The sequence below is a fragment of the Mercenaria mercenaria genome, chromosome 1 (assembly GCF_021730395.1).
Source record: "Mercenaria mercenaria strain notata chromosome 1, MADL_Memer_1, whole genome shotgun sequence".
Taxonomy (NCBI): domain Eukaryota; kingdom Metazoa; phylum Mollusca; class Bivalvia; order Venerida; family Veneridae; genus Mercenaria; species Mercenaria mercenaria.
This window is the reverse complement of record NC_069361.1, coordinates 45,028,477-45,045,357: the sequence shown is the minus strand read 5'-3', so window position 1 is coordinate 45,045,357 and position 16,881 is coordinate 45,028,477. Positions and strand designations below refer to the sequence as shown.

The 16,881-nt window shown below is 34.8% G+C and overlaps 2 protein-coding genes across 6 annotated transcripts in view; one reads left to right on the top strand and one right to left on the bottom strand.

Moving 5' to 3' along the window:
• The window catches only part of LOC123523070 (uncharacterized), a 33,526-nt gene extending 26,694 nt beyond the window's left edge, over window positions 1–6,832 (bottom strand). Inside the window, exon 1 of the mRNA XM_053546101.1 lies at window positions 6,638–6,832. Coding sequence (XP_053402076.1) covers window positions 6,638–6,760 — 123 coding nt within the window. The 5' untranslated portion in view covers window positions 6,761–6,832. The remainder of the gene's footprint in view (window positions 1–6,637) is intronic.
• A 196-nt stretch (window positions 6,833–7,028) lies between these two features.
• Window positions 7,029–16,881, top strand: part of LOC123540295 (myosin-VIIa-like) — a 203,365-nt gene continuing 193,512 nt past the window's right edge. For 4 of the 5 annotated variants that reach the window (XM_045325202.2, XM_045325211.2, XM_045325189.2 and 1 more), the window contains exons 1-2: window positions 7,029–7,195; window positions 8,490–8,596. In XM_045325202.2, the coding sequence (XP_045181137.2) occupies window positions 7,156–7,195; window positions 8,490–8,596 (147 nt within the window). In that variant the 5' untranslated portion in view covers window positions 7,029–7,155. Of the gene's footprint in view, window positions 7,196–7,316; window positions 7,595–8,489; window positions 8,597–16,881 lie in introns of those variants that run through there. The other variant, XM_045325219.2, reaches the window with a different exon arrangement.

Below are 16,881 nucleotides of genomic sequence, written 5' to 3'. Positions count from 1 at the left end.
CAAAAATACTGGCATTATTCAATAAAATGTATTATTAAATAAGATTCAAAGCAAAATCAAGAAATTTAGTGTCAAAAGAGCAAGTGCGCGGACAATTGCATGACCCAACAACCCACGAAACCGTCGGCCGCTTGCCTCATTTTGCATTAGGCATAAAAAAAAAAATTGTTTGTTTCCGGTATCCCGACCTACCCTAAATTTTTGGCCCGATCCTAAATGTTTTTATGGCCTTGGAGTATATTTTTTCAACTTTTTAACAAAAAGTTGAAAAACTGCAAAACATGGCCAGTGATGTTAGAAATCAACTTACTGATGCTCTAAAGGCATAACCCCCTTATTTATATTCATTTTTTGACATAAAAATAATTTCCGAAAAGTCTCTCTTAATAAAAAAAAAATCCCAAAAAAAACCATTTTCCGACCTACCTACTCTAATTTTTTTGAGCATGTTACCGGAAACAAAGATTTTTTTTGTTTAGGCCTTAAAAATGGTGGACCAGTAAGTATGAATTTAACGGTAAAATATGGGGTTTTTGGAAGGGGAGCAACTACCGGCTGAAAAATCAATACACACCTGCAAGAGTCTGGTTGCGTGGAAGAAAGTTTAGTGAAAATTAAATGGAAACCACAACGATTTAATGGCAAATAATGGGGAATTTAGGTGAAATTAATGTCGAATATTAGTGTTATTTCTAGAGCTCAAAAAGGGCAGGGTGCTGTCTAAAAGGGGCAGGGTGCTGCCAAAAAGGGGCATAGTGCCGTTTTAAACTGGAAAGTTAACGCAGCAGTAGTTTATTTCTAGAGGTTTATAGTTATGTATTTATTACACTTATGATTTTTGTGCACATACTTTTAAATCACAGAATAAAGTGGTAAAAGATATGTTCCCAAAACCAGTAAAAGAGTTTACAAAAGGTTTAACATTACTTTATATTTTTTGTCAAACCATTCATTGAAGCTTTTTTCTCAAAAAATGTTACCATTTGTTTGATGATTTATCTGCTTTTTGCTAGTGTTTTTCCCAGGACCAGAATGGGGCGTGGTGCTGCTAGGGCATAAGGGCACTTTTCCGCGGTTCGCTATGCAAAAAGGGCATTTTATCAGTTATTTTAGATCATTGAACTTTGATGAACAAAAAGTAACAACAATGTCTTAAACACACAATTTAATTCACTCTTTTACAAAAAGAACATTATTTCATATAGTACACATAAGACATATCAAATAAAGCATGTCAGTTAATACTATTTGTTGACTTTCTTAACTTAGGCCTACTTTATATTCTTAAACACACAATTTCATTTTCAATTTTACAAACAGATCATAATTATATCAAAGTTAATCATTAACAGAACATGGCCTCAAATTTATGCCCATCTGGGCTCATCTCTTTAACACACTGTAGCCAAAAAACAAAAACAAACAAGAGGACCATGATGGTCCTGAATCGCTCACCTGTCCCAACATGACCCAGTTTTGAACTGAGTATGACGTCGTTTTTTTTCTATAATTTGACATAGTGACCTAGTTTTTGAGCTCATGTGACCCAGTTTTGAACCTGACCTAGATATCATAAAGATGAACATTCAGACCAACCTTCATACAGATCCCATGAAAAATATGGCCTCTAGAGAGGTCACAAGGTTTTTTCATTATTTGACCTACTGACCTAGTTATTGATGGCACATGACCCAGTCTCAAACTTGACCTAGATATCATCAAGGTGAACATTCTGACCAATTTTCATGAAGATCCATTCAAAAGTATGGCCTCTAAACAGGTCACAAGGTTTTTCTATTTTTAGACCTAATGACCTAGTTTTTGACCGCAGCTGACCCAGTTTCAAACTTGACCTAGATATCATCAAGATGAACATTCAGACCAACTTTCATACAGATCCCATGAAAAATATGGCCTCTAGAGAGGTCACAAGGTTTTTCTATTATTTGACCTACTGACCTAGTTTTTGAAGGCACATGACCCAGTTTCGAACTTGACCTAGATATCATCAAGGTGAACATTCAGACCAATTTTCATGAAGATCTTGTGAAAATATGACCTCTAGAGAGGTCACAAGGTTTTTCTATTTTTAGACCTACTGACCTTGTTTTTAACCACAGTTGACCCAGTTTCGAACTTGGCCTAGATATCATCAAGATGAACATTCAGACCAACCTTCATACAGATCCCATGAAAAATATGGCCTCTAGAGAGGTCACAAGGTTTTTCTATTATTTGACCTACTGACCTAGTTATTGATTGCACGTGACCCAGTTTCGAACTTGACCTAGATATCATCAAGGTGAACATTCTGACCAATTTTCATGAAGATCCATTCAAAAGTATGACCTCTAGAGAGGTCACAAGGTTTTTCTATTTTTAGACCTAATGACCTAGTTTTTGACTGCAGCTGACCCAGTTTCGAACTTGACCTAGATATCATCAAGATGAACATTCTGACCAACTTTCATACAGATCCCATGAAAAATATGGCCTCTAGAGAGGTCACAAGGTTTTTCTATTATTTGACCTACTGACCTAGTTTTTGACGGCACATGACCCAGTTTCGAACTTGACCTAGATATCATCAAGGTAAACATTCTGACCAATTTTCATGAAGAACTTGTGAAAAATATGGCCCCTAGAGAGGTCACAAGGTTTTTCTATTTTTAGACCTACTGACCTAGTTTTTGACCGCACGTGACCCAATTTCGAACTTGACCTAGATATCATCAAGATGAACATTCTGACCAACTTTCATAAAGATCCCATGAAAAATGTGACCTCTAGAGAGGTCACAAGCAAAAGTTTACGCACGGACGCACGACGGACGCTGCATGATCACAAAAGCTCACACTGTCACTTTGTGACATGTGAGCTAAAAACAACAACATTAATTGCATAGACGGATAATAGATTTTATAATTCTAAGAAGTATACAAAAATCATAAAAATGGCCTTGAAATGTTCCCGTTTTTTTCCTTACGCACGACGTATATTCCACTTTATTTAATCAGTCTTTTGCATTTTTTCTCAATATTAAAAACAACCACATGAGAAGAATTTAAAAAACAAAAACAACAACAAAAATACGACTATGCACATACGGGCACACATTCCGTAAGAGGTGATCATTTGCGGGTTTCATTGCCGAAATTTACATTTCATGGCATTCATTTTATAGTGTATATCTTTCTACTATTTTCATCTATTTGCTTAGTTTAATATTCTTAATTTATGTTCATACGTTTCACTAAAAGAATAAAAATTCGTATGCATGTGCATCCTTGTAAATATCTTGTAGGGATGATAGTTTTCCCATATTTTACGAAAGAAAATGCTAACAATCATTTGCGGTTTCGATGCCGACATTTATATTTCACGGCGTTCATTTTCTTTTCTATTGTTTGACATATTTGCTTAATTTAATATTCATAATTTATAATAATACGTTTTCTAAAAGAAAAGAAAAACGTGTGTATGTGCGTCTCTGTAGATATCATGTATCAATAACAGTTTTCCAGAATTTTACGAAAGACAATACAAATAATGTTTGAATCTTAACAGAACTAATTATTACAATTATATTGCAATATCGCATTAAACTTCCAAATAGCGAAGTGTGAAAAAATAACGCTTGAATCATTAAATTTCAACTTCGAATTAGATAATTGTTATCAATACTGATCAAAGATAAAGTGACCGAAAAGCGAGCACACGCTGTCATGATTACGTCACTCAATTCATGTCACCCGCTATGCGAATCGTGAAATACACGAGCCGGCTTCCTGTGTCGTGTGTCATTCATTAATTACGGGTAAGAAATTATTAACACAGTGACAATTTTATGATAATTAGTTGTAAGTGGGCAATTCAAAAGGCAAGTGGCGCATATGGACCTCTTGAAAATGCCTAGGAAAAACACTATTTGCGCATATTGAGTGATCAATTCACGTTTTATGCTTCGGTGAATCTTCGACATATCGATCGTAACCGGTACTTGGCTGATGTCAGATGCATCCAGGGTTTTCCCTCGGGTTTTTTATTTGGGAGTCCATGGACTCCCATGGCTGCTAATTTAAGGGTCCCAAATAATTTTTGGGGGTCCACAAATTATTGATCTTGAAAATGGACATTATTACTATAAAAATTTACCCTAAAACCGAATGAACTTAATTGTATCTTTTTAATTTAGATAGCAGTTGATTCAATATTTCGGAATGGTATCTTTCAAAATGGCATGAGCTTCTCAATTCAGACTGATTACAAAAGGTGTGATAGTCTTTTTGTTATGATTAAATAGCCAGTAATTACCGGCAATTAACGTGTCACCTCGTGTCAATTATGTTGTTCACAGTTTTATCTCGGTTAAAGATAATACTCGATCCTTAATTAGTATCATAATTTCTGTGATTTATTAATATTTTTTCATGAAAATACTTTAAATTTATATGAAATTAATGTTGTTTAATAAAAAAATAAACCATTTGATCTTTTACGGAACGTAACGGCAATCTTAGATTTTAGCGGTGGCAGTTAGCGCGGAGAGTAGTTTCCCTTTACCAAAATGGCGAACATCGATAACAAAACTTGTTTCGAAGTTGGAAAATCGTCTATACCTGTGTATAATGAGCACCCACGATTCCGTGATGGTCCAGGTGGTAAAAAACTGCGCATTTTACATGGGTATCTGCGCAAAGGAGGCTTCAGTGCAAAGGAGTTTCGTGACCGATTTTGCGGGTCCAGTGGGACGCAGAGGCACTAAAAAATGCGAGTTCAAAGCAGTAAAAGCGCGTCAGGGACGCAGAAAACCTGCGTCCGGGAAAACCCTGTGCATCTCGTGCATTATTTCTGGAAATGCTAAGGGATCGAAACCACAGGAAGGGTCGAATTGACAAGAAGTAGGCATATATACGTAAGTCGTGGGGATAAACCTCTAGAAGTTGCAAATAATAAACCACAGGAGTCTGAAATTCTATCAATAAGACCATAGAAGTCTATCTTTACAAAAAATACCCCCTATATATATAAAATAAACACCAGGAATGAAACGTCAAAAACCCAGGGTCCTCTGAAAATACGCACGGAACGCAGGGTGATCGCAATTTAGCGAGCGTGGTGAAGAAATAACACTAAAATACACCTACCACACTCGACAGTATTCAAATCTGATACACTTCACGAGAGTAATCAGACATTTTCTGAGATTTTCCAAGATTTTCAGCTGTCGCCGAAGCCATTCGCTGACGTCACAACAACAACAACAATTACAGCGCCAAGATAAAGATAAAATACTTATTTTATCCTTTAAAATTTGTACATCGAGTAAATAAGTATAAGAATATTTATATGTTTACATCAGTCTATAATATCCCCTAGATATCTTTTGCAATAAAAAGATAATTTACAAAATTTGATTGGGAAACCCGGAAAGGGAGGTTACTCTTGGGATAATCCATTTTTCGATGCAGCGGAATATCTAAATTTCAGTAGAAAAATTTGATTCTTGGTGTACAATGACTTTTTTATATGAATAGAGAAATATGAAAATGTGTGTGATGTAATTTGAAGGCAAGACAGTACAGGAATTGCTACTTTCTAATTTTATCCCGGCGCTGTAATTGTTGTTATTGTTGTGACGTCAGCGAATGTCTTCGGCGAAAGCTGAAAATCTTGATAAATCTCAGAAAATGTCTGATTACTCTCGTGAAGTGTATCAGATTTGAATACTGTCGAGTGTGGTAGGTGTATTTTAGTGTTATTTCTTCACCACGCTCGCTAAATTGCAATCACCCTGCGTTCCGTGCGTATTTTCAGAGGACCCTGGGTTTTTGACGTTTCATTCCTGGTGTTTATTTTATAGCGAGCTCGAAGAGCAGGCCCAAAGGGCCTGCTCGAGAATCGAGCTTTACAGTAACGCAAGTATACTTCCACACTTGGTGATGGATTTGAAAAGTTTCGTCGGAAGTTCTTAAAAAGCGCACCCTAACGGATAGGTGCTCACAGGAAGTACTTCTTTCCGGAGTGAATACAGAACTTCATTCAATTGCTAAAAATATTCATCACTCAACAATAATGAAAGAATGCTTTCCAGTTGTTTGAAAAAATATTATTTTCATTTAAAAGATCAAGCATCGGCCAAAAAATGGAAACAATGTCATTAATAAGCGGAAAGAAACGGGAACACGGTAATGACGTCACCGTGACACCGGCTTCCCATAATTTTTGCAACGTATGATATTCACTGTTACAGGTATGGGATACTAAATGTAGACTTTTTCAAGTGAATAGGTTCTCCTGAATTCTTGTGAGTAGGGAATAGTTTCCTTGTGACAAATAAATGATGCATAATATTTTTAGCTAAATCCGATTTCTTTGAGCTCGCTTTGAGGCTTTGCCTTATTTCATATTATATATAGGGCGTATTTTTTGTAAAGATAGACTTCTATGGTCTTATTGATAGAATTTCAGACTCCTGTGAATAAACATGTCTCAGTGACAACCAACACAAAATTAAATAGGACATCATATGGCACACACTGTCTTTAGTTACAGAGCACTGCCGGTTATTTTCTGACTATTGCTGAGTTGCCCAGTTTTAAAATATAAAGACATCATAATTTATCAGATTATGCACCTGTCTCGAATCCCGTCCAACTGGATGGCCATGTGCGCTTCGAGATTCAAATGAAACTTCTCCAACACCTCGACCACGGCCTCTGTTTCCTCCTCTACCGCGTCCACGGCTTATGAAGACCATTCTATTTAGGAAATTAAAGCATTTTTCTGAACAAATTTTGTGTAATTTTCATCCTCTTTTTCTGACAGTTTACGGTAACTTCCTGTCGCATGCAGTCATGTCGTAAAATTAGGATCTGCTGCATGAGAGCATTTTAATCTTTATCTGGATGTTATTTCTTCTATTCATTAGTTTAAAGTAAAATTTAACCAATTATTTCTTGGTTCAAATTTTGTCTTTTACGACATTTTATGCAAATCAGGAGGCGTGGCTTAAGGCGGAAACTCCACCGGTTGAGTGACTCACACGAGAGATTGTGTATCGAGTCGGTGGTCGAAGATTTGTGAATTTAAAATATTTTCTGTTATGGATATAAATTCGCAGTATTGTGGAAATATTTGTTAATTTATTCGAACATGTCGGATGTTTTGAGAAGGCCACAGTTGGCCTCCAGAGGTAAGAAAAACCATGAGTTTATTATGAACGGTTCAATGAGTTCTTTGTCCAACCCGCTGTTGTGTATTGGTTGTGTATTAATCTCAAACAGTAGACGCTTGGCATTGTTTGACAGTTAAGTAACACGTGCAGTGGATGCAAAGTATATTCCAGCTTCAAATCAAATGAACATGAACCATATTGAATAATATACATTCTAAGATTTAAATCTTGCAGCAATTAAAAATTCCTAACTCACTGACTGGCACATAGAATCTACATTTTTTTCTGTATTTTTTGAAGTAGCTACTGGGTGCTGCCTATCACAAAAAAATCTCCAGTTCTGTTTCAGTGGAGAAGTTGTCAGCAACTCGTGTACATATTCATAAAAAAGGAACTTGATACGAAATCCATGAAGAAGTAGGTATAAGATCACCTTTAAATTACTGATAAAAGACATTTGATATAAACCCATGAACAAGTAGCTATAAAACAAGTGTGTACCCAGGGTGATATGAATTATACGCTCCGGAAAGGGGTGAGTGTGGGAGGGGGTGTCCCCCTCCTGCCGGTATTTCTTTTTTTAAATACTGACTTCATTTGGTGCAGTTTTGGCTGCTTTTTAGGGTGGTACTTTGACAAAAAAATTTACACATTTGCGTATTATGCATAACAGTAGTTACGCCCAGGTAAGATCACCTTTAAATTACTTATATTTAACTTTAAAAGACATTTGATATGAAACCCATCAACAAGTAGCTATAAGATCACACTTAAATTACTGATATTTAACTTTAAATGATATTTGATATGAAACCCCTTGAACAAGTAGCTATAAGATCAGCTTTATATTAAATTACTGATATTTAACTTTAAATGATATTTGATATGAAACCCCTTGAACAAGTAGCTATAAGATCACCTTTAAATTACTGATATTTAACTTTAAAAGACATTTGATATGAAACCCCTTGAACAAGTAGCTATAAGATCACCTTTAAATTACTGATATTTAACTTTAAAAGACATTTGATATGAAACTCTTGAACAAGTAGCTATAAGATCACCTTTATATTACTGATCAATATTTAACTTTTTAAAAAAGAAATTTGATATGAAACCCCTTGAACCAGCAGCTATAACTTATAAGATCACCTTTAAATTACTGATATTTAACTTTAAAAGAAACTTGATATGAACTGAACAAGTAATTTAACAAAGTACGTGTTGAAAAATAGCCTTTGTCCTGAACCCCAGCAGAAATACATTATAAAATAAGAATGAAATAAAGACATTGATGCTTTGGCTTTTACAGGTTGTAGACCAGAAGATGGAGTGAGGGATATGATTGTAATCAGCGACATTGATGAAAATGGTATCAACGAGAACCTAAAAGCTAGATATAAGAAGGACATCATCTATGTATCCTTTCTCATATTTTGTCTATGGTAAGGGCCGCGCCATTTAGGCAGACATCCAGTTGTGATCACTCTGCCTGTCTGTCCTTTATCATATTTTATATATCTGTTGTTAGAATCCCACATTTTAAGCAGAAGCCCAATAGTGATCACTCACTCTAACTGTCTGTCTGTCCTTTCTCATCTTTTATAAATTACATTACATGTATCTATGTATCCTTTCTTATATTTTATTTGTTGTTAGGGCCCAACCTTTTATGCAGAAGCCCAATAGTGACTGCTCTGTCTGCCTGTCCTTTCTCATATTTAATAGATCTTTAGGGTCCCACCTTTTAGGCAAAAGACCAATAATGATCACTCAGTTTTTAGCTCGACTATTCGAAGAATAAGTAGAGCTATCCTACTCACCACGGCGTCGGCGTCACACCTTGGTTAAGTTTTTTCGTACCAGTCCACATTTTGACAAAGTCTTTTGAGATAAAGCTTTGAAACTTTCAACACTTGTTTACCATCATCATGGCCAGTTATAGGCAAGAGCACATAACTCCATCAAGGATTTTGGCTGAATTATGGCCCCTTTTGACTTAGAAATCATGGTTAAGTTTTTCGTACCAGTTCACATTTTGACAAAGTCTTTTAAGATAAAGCTTTGAAACTTTCAACACTTGTTTACCATCACCATGCCCAGTTATAGGCAAGAGTACATAACTCCATCAGGGATTTTGGCTGAATTATGGCCCCTTTCGACTTAGAAATCTTGGTTAAGTTTTTCGTACCAGTTCATGTTTAGACAAAGTCTTTTGAGATAAAGCTTTGAAACTTTCAACACTTGTTTACCATCACCATGTCCAGTTATAGGCAAGAGCACATAACTCCATCAAGGATTTTGGCTGAATTATGGCCCCTTTTGACTTAGAAATCTTGGTTAAGTTTTTCGTACCAGTTCATATTTTTTGTAAAGTGTTTGACATATGGCTTCGAAACTTTTATCACTTGTTTAATATAATAGTCTCTATCTGTAGGAAAGAGAACATATTAACTCTGTCATCTATCTTGGCTGAATTATGGCCCTTTTTGGACTTTGAAATTGGTTCTGTTTTCATACAAGTCCATGTTTTGTCAAAACTATTTGACATATGGTTTTTAAACTTTGAACACTTACTTATCATTATGATTTACATCTGTAGGCAAGAGTACATAACTATTTTGACTGAATGAGGAACATTAGCTTGTTACTTCCCTTGAAAAGATGTATGATAAAGCGCAAAGATAACCAAATATTACATTGGTCCCTTTCAGTTGGATTCCTCTGACTTTTTCGTTATAACCTTTATCCAAGATGTTGCGGTTGGTCAAAATAAATATGCTTTTTATGAGTAGGTTTCTAAATAAAATGATTAATCCAACCTAAATTTAACAGAGGGCCACTAAAAGAAAACCTGTCCTTAATCATTTTCCAATCCAATGAAATTCAGTATAGATATTGCTTTTGAAAATTACAAAGAAGTCAACGATAAAAACCGAGGAAGGACCAATCTACTTCTTGGACATAATCAGGGGAAGTAACTGACTAATGTTCCCCATTATGGCCCTACTTTGAAATTGGCTCACACATTGCCATTTAGTGCAAGACTTATCGAAATCAAAGTAATACAGGAACATTGTTTGTCTAATCTATTTATTTCTTTTGTCTGAATATCCATGGAAATATTTTGACCCCATTCCTCAATCAGTTCTTCGAATAGTCGAGCGCGCTGTCATCAGACAGCTCTTGTTCTGTTCTTATTCGTATTTTATCTGTTCTAAGGACCTCACCTTTTAGGCAGAAGTCTAGTTGTGATCACTCTGTCTATTTGTCCTGTCTGGTATTTTATTTGTTGTTAAGACTCATTTTTCAGGCAGTAGCCCAATATTGACCACTCTCACTTTCATTTAAGTCTGTCTTTCTGTCTCTTCACATATTTTATTTATTGTTAGGGCCTCACCTTTTAGACAGAAACCCAATAGTGATTCCTCTGTCCATCCAGATATTTATCCTTTCTCATATTTCATATTTTGTTAGGACCCTACCTCTAAAGCAGAAGCCCAATAGTGATCAATTTGTTGGACAGTCCTTTCACATATTTTGCCTATTGTTAGGGCCTTACCTTTTTAGGCAGAAGCCCTGTAGTGATCACTCTGTCCGTCAGTCTGTCCTTTCATATATTTTATGCGTCAGAAGCTCTGTAGTGATCACTCTGTCCGTCAGTCTGTCCTTTTATATATTTTATGCGTCAGAAGCCCTGTAGTGATCACTCTGTCCGTCAGTCTGTCCTTTTATATATTTTATCAACTGCTGTTTTATGAGAGAGTTCCTAATCTGACATTATTAAATGACAAAAGAATAGACTGAATACTCATACGAGACAATTGTAAAACCAATGAAAAATGTATATATTTTGTTCATTATTTCAAATGCAACTACGCATTTGTTCTTTTTGCATTATTGCTCTTACAGTTTCCTGGATATTTTGAAAACAAAAGCAGAAAAGAAAACAAAAGTTTCATCAAGCTGTGATAGGATTTGTATTATTAATGTGTCTTTTTAAAACTATTTTCACCAGTGACACAAATGAGCATATCATTGGAGTAATGCTAAATGTATTGTAATTCATTGTTGGAATATATCTCCATTAAGTAATGAACTAAGTTGGCATGTATCCTCATTAAAAGTAATGAGCTAGGCTTGTGGACTCAGTGAGAACATTATGACCAGGTTTTATTGTTTCTGGGTTTTCTGATATATCTTAGCAGCTTGCTGTTAATAATACATGTATACATTTTGACAGGATTATCTTTATTGTAAGGTCATTAAATTCATGGAGGGAAACAGTAAATTTATATGATCTGTTAGGATCATGCTTTAATGATGACAGAATGCTTTATGGAGGTGAAGGGTTAATGATGGGCTCCAGAGTAGTCTCCAGAGTAGTCTGCAATATCATTTTTTCTGCCACTAGAGCAGTAGAGGTCCACTGTGGTACCCTGGTAGATCTAGGGACTGATGTGGCCTAAAATCCAAGCTTCTGTAGAAATGCTAAAAATGTCTGTAAGAGAAAAGTTTAAAAATATTTGGTTGAATTAAGCATCTTGTTGGTTCTTTCTGAGCAAGGTGTGTAAACTGACAGTGTCACATTCTGAGTTTGCATAAACCCCAAACTTATCATTAAATTGGAGCATGGAAAAGAAAATGTAGGCATGTAATATATATAGCACAGTTTTACCTTATCTTCAAGGGGTGAAATATTAATGTTTATAAATAATAAAGACCCTTTGTGTAGCATTATTCTTTTTTCACTTATCTTTTATGTAGTGATTTTTACTTCATTTCTCTACTGATTCCATATCTTAAAGGCCCTGCCTATAAATATTTTGGCATTATGTATAACATTTATGCAAAAATTGGCTGTGTTAGATTCTATGTTAATTTAACGAATACTGTGTAATCATTGATATCCATAGGGTACTAATTTTCATTGCATTAGTCCGCTAAATTTACTCCCAACAAACATGTAAACGAAATTTCTATTAATTTTGTCTTCAAAAGTTGAAATCATGAATTCATATTCCAACAAAATGCCGTTTTTGCAAAAGAATTGAAATTTTATGCCCACAAAAGTATATTGTTCCACAGTACAGTTTATTATAAGTTGGGATTTGTGTTTATTCCGAGCGCAAATATTTTTTCATACATGAAAAGCTGACATGTCGTGCTAAAGCCAAGATATTTTCAAATGGTTAGAAAGTGCTGAAAATTGACTCCTCAGTAGCAAAAAGAAAAAAGAAGTCCATGCGCATACATTTAGACAGAGTGACCCCTGCGCGTGAACCTGGCTATTGACCAATGCAAAATTAATGCGACTTTCGTTTTCAAGTTTAGCCTGTGTACTTTCATTTACTTTACTTTCGGGAAAAGCTGAAGGTCATCTGACGTCATTTTCTGTTTTGTCAAAAACATGTATATGCCTGGCGAGATTGTATAAAAATGTGCTGGCCGTCCTTAGGTTATAATGTACAGTAGATTAGGTAACTAAGTCTTGATTGATCTACAGGCTGAAGAATCATAAAGAACAATATTTCATATATCCTGGAAAACCTATTATTATTCCTATGGGATATGATGAACGTACTTGAATAATGTGCCCTGACAGCCGATAAGAGGTACTTATTGGTTTCTGTTTAATCAACCTTCATTGTTTAGTACCAATCAATGAGCGGACCCAGTTTTTTATGTAATTAATGCACTGTTGGGTCAAAAGAATGATTGTCTACATTTGTACAATCATGTCAGCTAGGTTAGTTGTAGAACTTCTTTTGCAAAATTGGTGTTCTGATGAATAACCTGATAATCTGAAAAGCGTTTTCTTACATCAGTTCTTTTATAAACATCCTCAATATAATGCAATATGAAAATAACCTTCTTGAAGATCAGAATTCTTCCAAATTAATAGGTACTACCTCATTGACCAGTGCTTGGTTCAGAAAAATAAACTTGGTGTTTGGTTTGAGCTCTGAAATAAATAGAATACCAAGTTTGGTGACCAAAAGCTGGAAAAGTCACCACATGATCTCAGTTGTGTTGGTGTGATTCTAAACCAACAACAAAAACAAACATACAAATAAAAGAAAATGGAAGTTGAACAGTGGCAAGGATTCATTCTTGAAACTCAGATTTAATTTTGGAGCAAGGTCAGACAAAAACAGACAAATAAAAGAAAATGTAAGTTGAACAGTGGCAAGGCCTTATTCTTGAAACTCAGGTTTAATTTTGGAGCAAGGTCATTTCTGGAAAGCGCATTATGGAGTGGTTTAAATATGGTAAATCTCAATCTTTCTTCACATCCAACCCTGCTTGGAAAATGAAGCCATACCCATATTGCTCAGAAAATGCAAACCTTACTAAATGCCAGGTAAATGATGGCTCATGTAGACACTCCAGAAATAAAACAAGCACACTAATTGATGGCTGTAGGTGAAAACAATTTTCCAGTTATTAAGACCTTCCCAGCTCAGACTGCAGCCATGTCATCATGTACTTAAACCAATCAAAATCAATTACTGAGGTTATTGCCTCCAGTTAACCTGGGGCTACTAGTCCTCAACACCAATTAATGCTCTTCTTTGCCGATGTATGAAATTAGAATTAATTCACTTCAGTCAGAATTATTGATAATTCTTAACAACCATGATATAGTAGTTAAATGGTTTGTAATATAATGATATAAAGAATAACAAAATTGTGATTTCTTCTGGTATTAAAATGCATTAACTTTGCTTTGCAGATTGATCAAATTGCCCCTGTAAAAATGACAAATGAAATGATTTTCTCAAATTATCCAGTTTGTTGAATGTACTTGTTGCTTGAAGGGGGAAACTGAAGTGCCATTTATTTCCCAGAGATCAATAGAATGTCCCAGGAAGTCTGGGAGGACCATAATTCGATGCAGCGATTTACATTTCATACAATGATCTTTTCATGAAACCTAATCAATATAGTAATGGTTCTGCTGCCAAATGGAAGCAATTCAGATACTTTTCCTACACTTCTGAAATCTTTGCTAAAATTCTATGCTTTATGCCAAAACTGTTCCTTTTTGGGGAAAAGAATTTGTTTATTTGAAATTTTATAGAGAAAAAATGTTTCGATCAGTAAATGATATTTTGTTTGTCATTTAATTTGAAAGAAAAAATGTTGAAAATAAAACCCTGATCACAGGTGGTTACTGTGGTTACTGTTACTTTGCTGTCTAATGGTGTATCAGGGGCCAAGGTCATAAAACTCACTCAGAGTTTGGAGACCAGTCTGTAATCCCAAGCATTTGATTGGCTGTTTCTAAACAGAAATTTAAATGGATCAGTGTCAAGGTTGCACCCTGAAACTGGTCTCTGAATTCTGTTTTATAACCTTTGATGCGATTTGCAAATTTACTGACCTGCGAAATTGGAAATTGACCAATTATCTAAGACTGAGTGGTCACCAGACTCAATTTTACAACCTTGAAGCCTGGTTGGAGTGGCCTCCCTAATGCATTGCATATACATGTATGAATAACGGCAATTTGAAATAGATAATTTCTGCGATATTGTGGTTAAAAAAATTATGAAGTCTATCGAAATTATTCTCCTATGAATGGTAATGATTCCTAAGTGTTTCTGAATATTCAGAAGAACATTATTCAGCATTGGGAAGTTTCAGAACTCTGTCTCTTGTTTCCAGTATTTACATATACCATTAAAAGAAATAACATGTTTTACGAGAGAACCTAGATTTATTGTTTCAGAGAGCATAATGCATTAGCCCTTTGTACAGATCAATACAGGCAATTTGCCTATTTCTAGAAAATAAACTTCACTTTTCAGAATTCAAAAATGGTTGCAATGCATTTTGAAAATTCTGTTTGTCACACATTTGAAGCTTCTGCACAAATTGTTGACATTAATTTGCTTATACAATAGCAAAAAATTTGTTGTTGTTTATTATGATAGAAACAGAGACATTTTCATTATTCTTTTGAAAGACTGACATTGAAAACAAAATGGTCTGGCCTTATTTTGACGTGAGATATGTCTTCAGAACTTAAAGATTATGTTTGGGTTTACAGACAATTATTTCAATTTAAATGTTTGGATAAGAAAGCAAAATGTTTTTTGCCATATTTAGATTTTCTGTGTAAATTAAGAAATAATTTGCATGGCCTTTATTTTGCTTCTATTGAAATGAAACACTGATTAAAAGTAATTACTAGTGAAACAATGTGATTGAAATCTATATGAAATTTTGACAACAAATCAGATTGTAGCTACATCTCAAAAGCGGAATGGAAAACTGACGTAATTTATTGAACGTAAAGTGCAACTCGGTGTTTTTCCAACAAGCCTTCGATTGCATCCTGTTTCTATCCATGCAGTTTTGCAACCAATTTTGCTAAGGTCAAGATAAAGGCAATGCAATTATTCCTTGTTAAAAATTGTTTAATGGCCTTGCAATATTCATAATACGAGATCAATAGGGAGAAAGATTGTATTGATGAAACATAAGAGGACTCTTATGTAACGAATATGGAAGGAAATTCAATTGTGCGTGACAAGAGACAGATGGCGAATACAGACACAGGGGATCTTCCTCTTGATAAGCGAATATAACTTGAAAGTATGACAAGGAACTATAATAACATTCAATGTGAATTTTGAATTCTGACCTTACCTAAAAGCATTACTGATGTGAACTTCAAGGTCTGTATGATGTAAATTTTAAGATCATGAAGTTCATGAAATGAACATCATGTTTGTCATATTCACATCATTTTAACATAAACTGTATTGAGAGGACTGAGCTCGAAGCTGTTGTACGTGTATATAAATAAAGAACAAGATACAGAAGTTTCGTGCTTTTTATGCCCCCCCCCCCCCCCCTTCCCCGGCATCTACTGATGCTGGAGGCATATAGTGATTGTCCTGTCTGTCTCTCCGTTCGTCCGTCCGTCCGTACAAGGTTAACCAAATAGGACCGTTTCCTCTAGCATCAATACCCCTTACTAGAATGACTTGATACTAATATCTTTACCAACAATTTACCTGTCCAATACATGTTTTACTGTATTGTCCAGTTGGATTGGATACTTACAATATTCTCAAAAAGTTGTCCCCCTTTAAAAAGTGCCATTTGTAAAGAGATAGAATTTAAATGAACAATTGCAGAAAACTGCATTAAAGGCACTGACCTCATACAGCAAAACAGCAAAAAAAGAAAGATTTTTAGGTATCAGACCCTTATTGTTATATTTCTTAAGAAGGCATTGAAAATGTCTTTAAACCTACTGCTCAGTGACATTATTGCAAATGCATTGAAACAAAGATATTACGTAACAATTCTTTGAAAAAGACGAATTTTAAAGGGGTTGAACTCTTGGAAAGTGTGGCCCCTTTATGCAGTCATTTTCCAGAATTCAATGCATTTATCACTAAATCGACAATTGTTTTGCAGAGTAATATACATGTAATATAATATTATGTTGTAAATAATTTTCATGTAAAAACACTAGTCTTTCTGTAATTTGATGTTGTTTGAATATTGTTTTTCAAAATATACGGAGCTATAGCCATTAACTGTTTATGAAAAACTTGATATAACACCTGAACAACTGGATTAATAAGTTGTTTTTATTAAACCATTGCTTACAATATATTTATTTTGTTAATAGTAAACCACTTCTAACAGTGTATATTTTTATTGTTAAAGGTATATAGTAT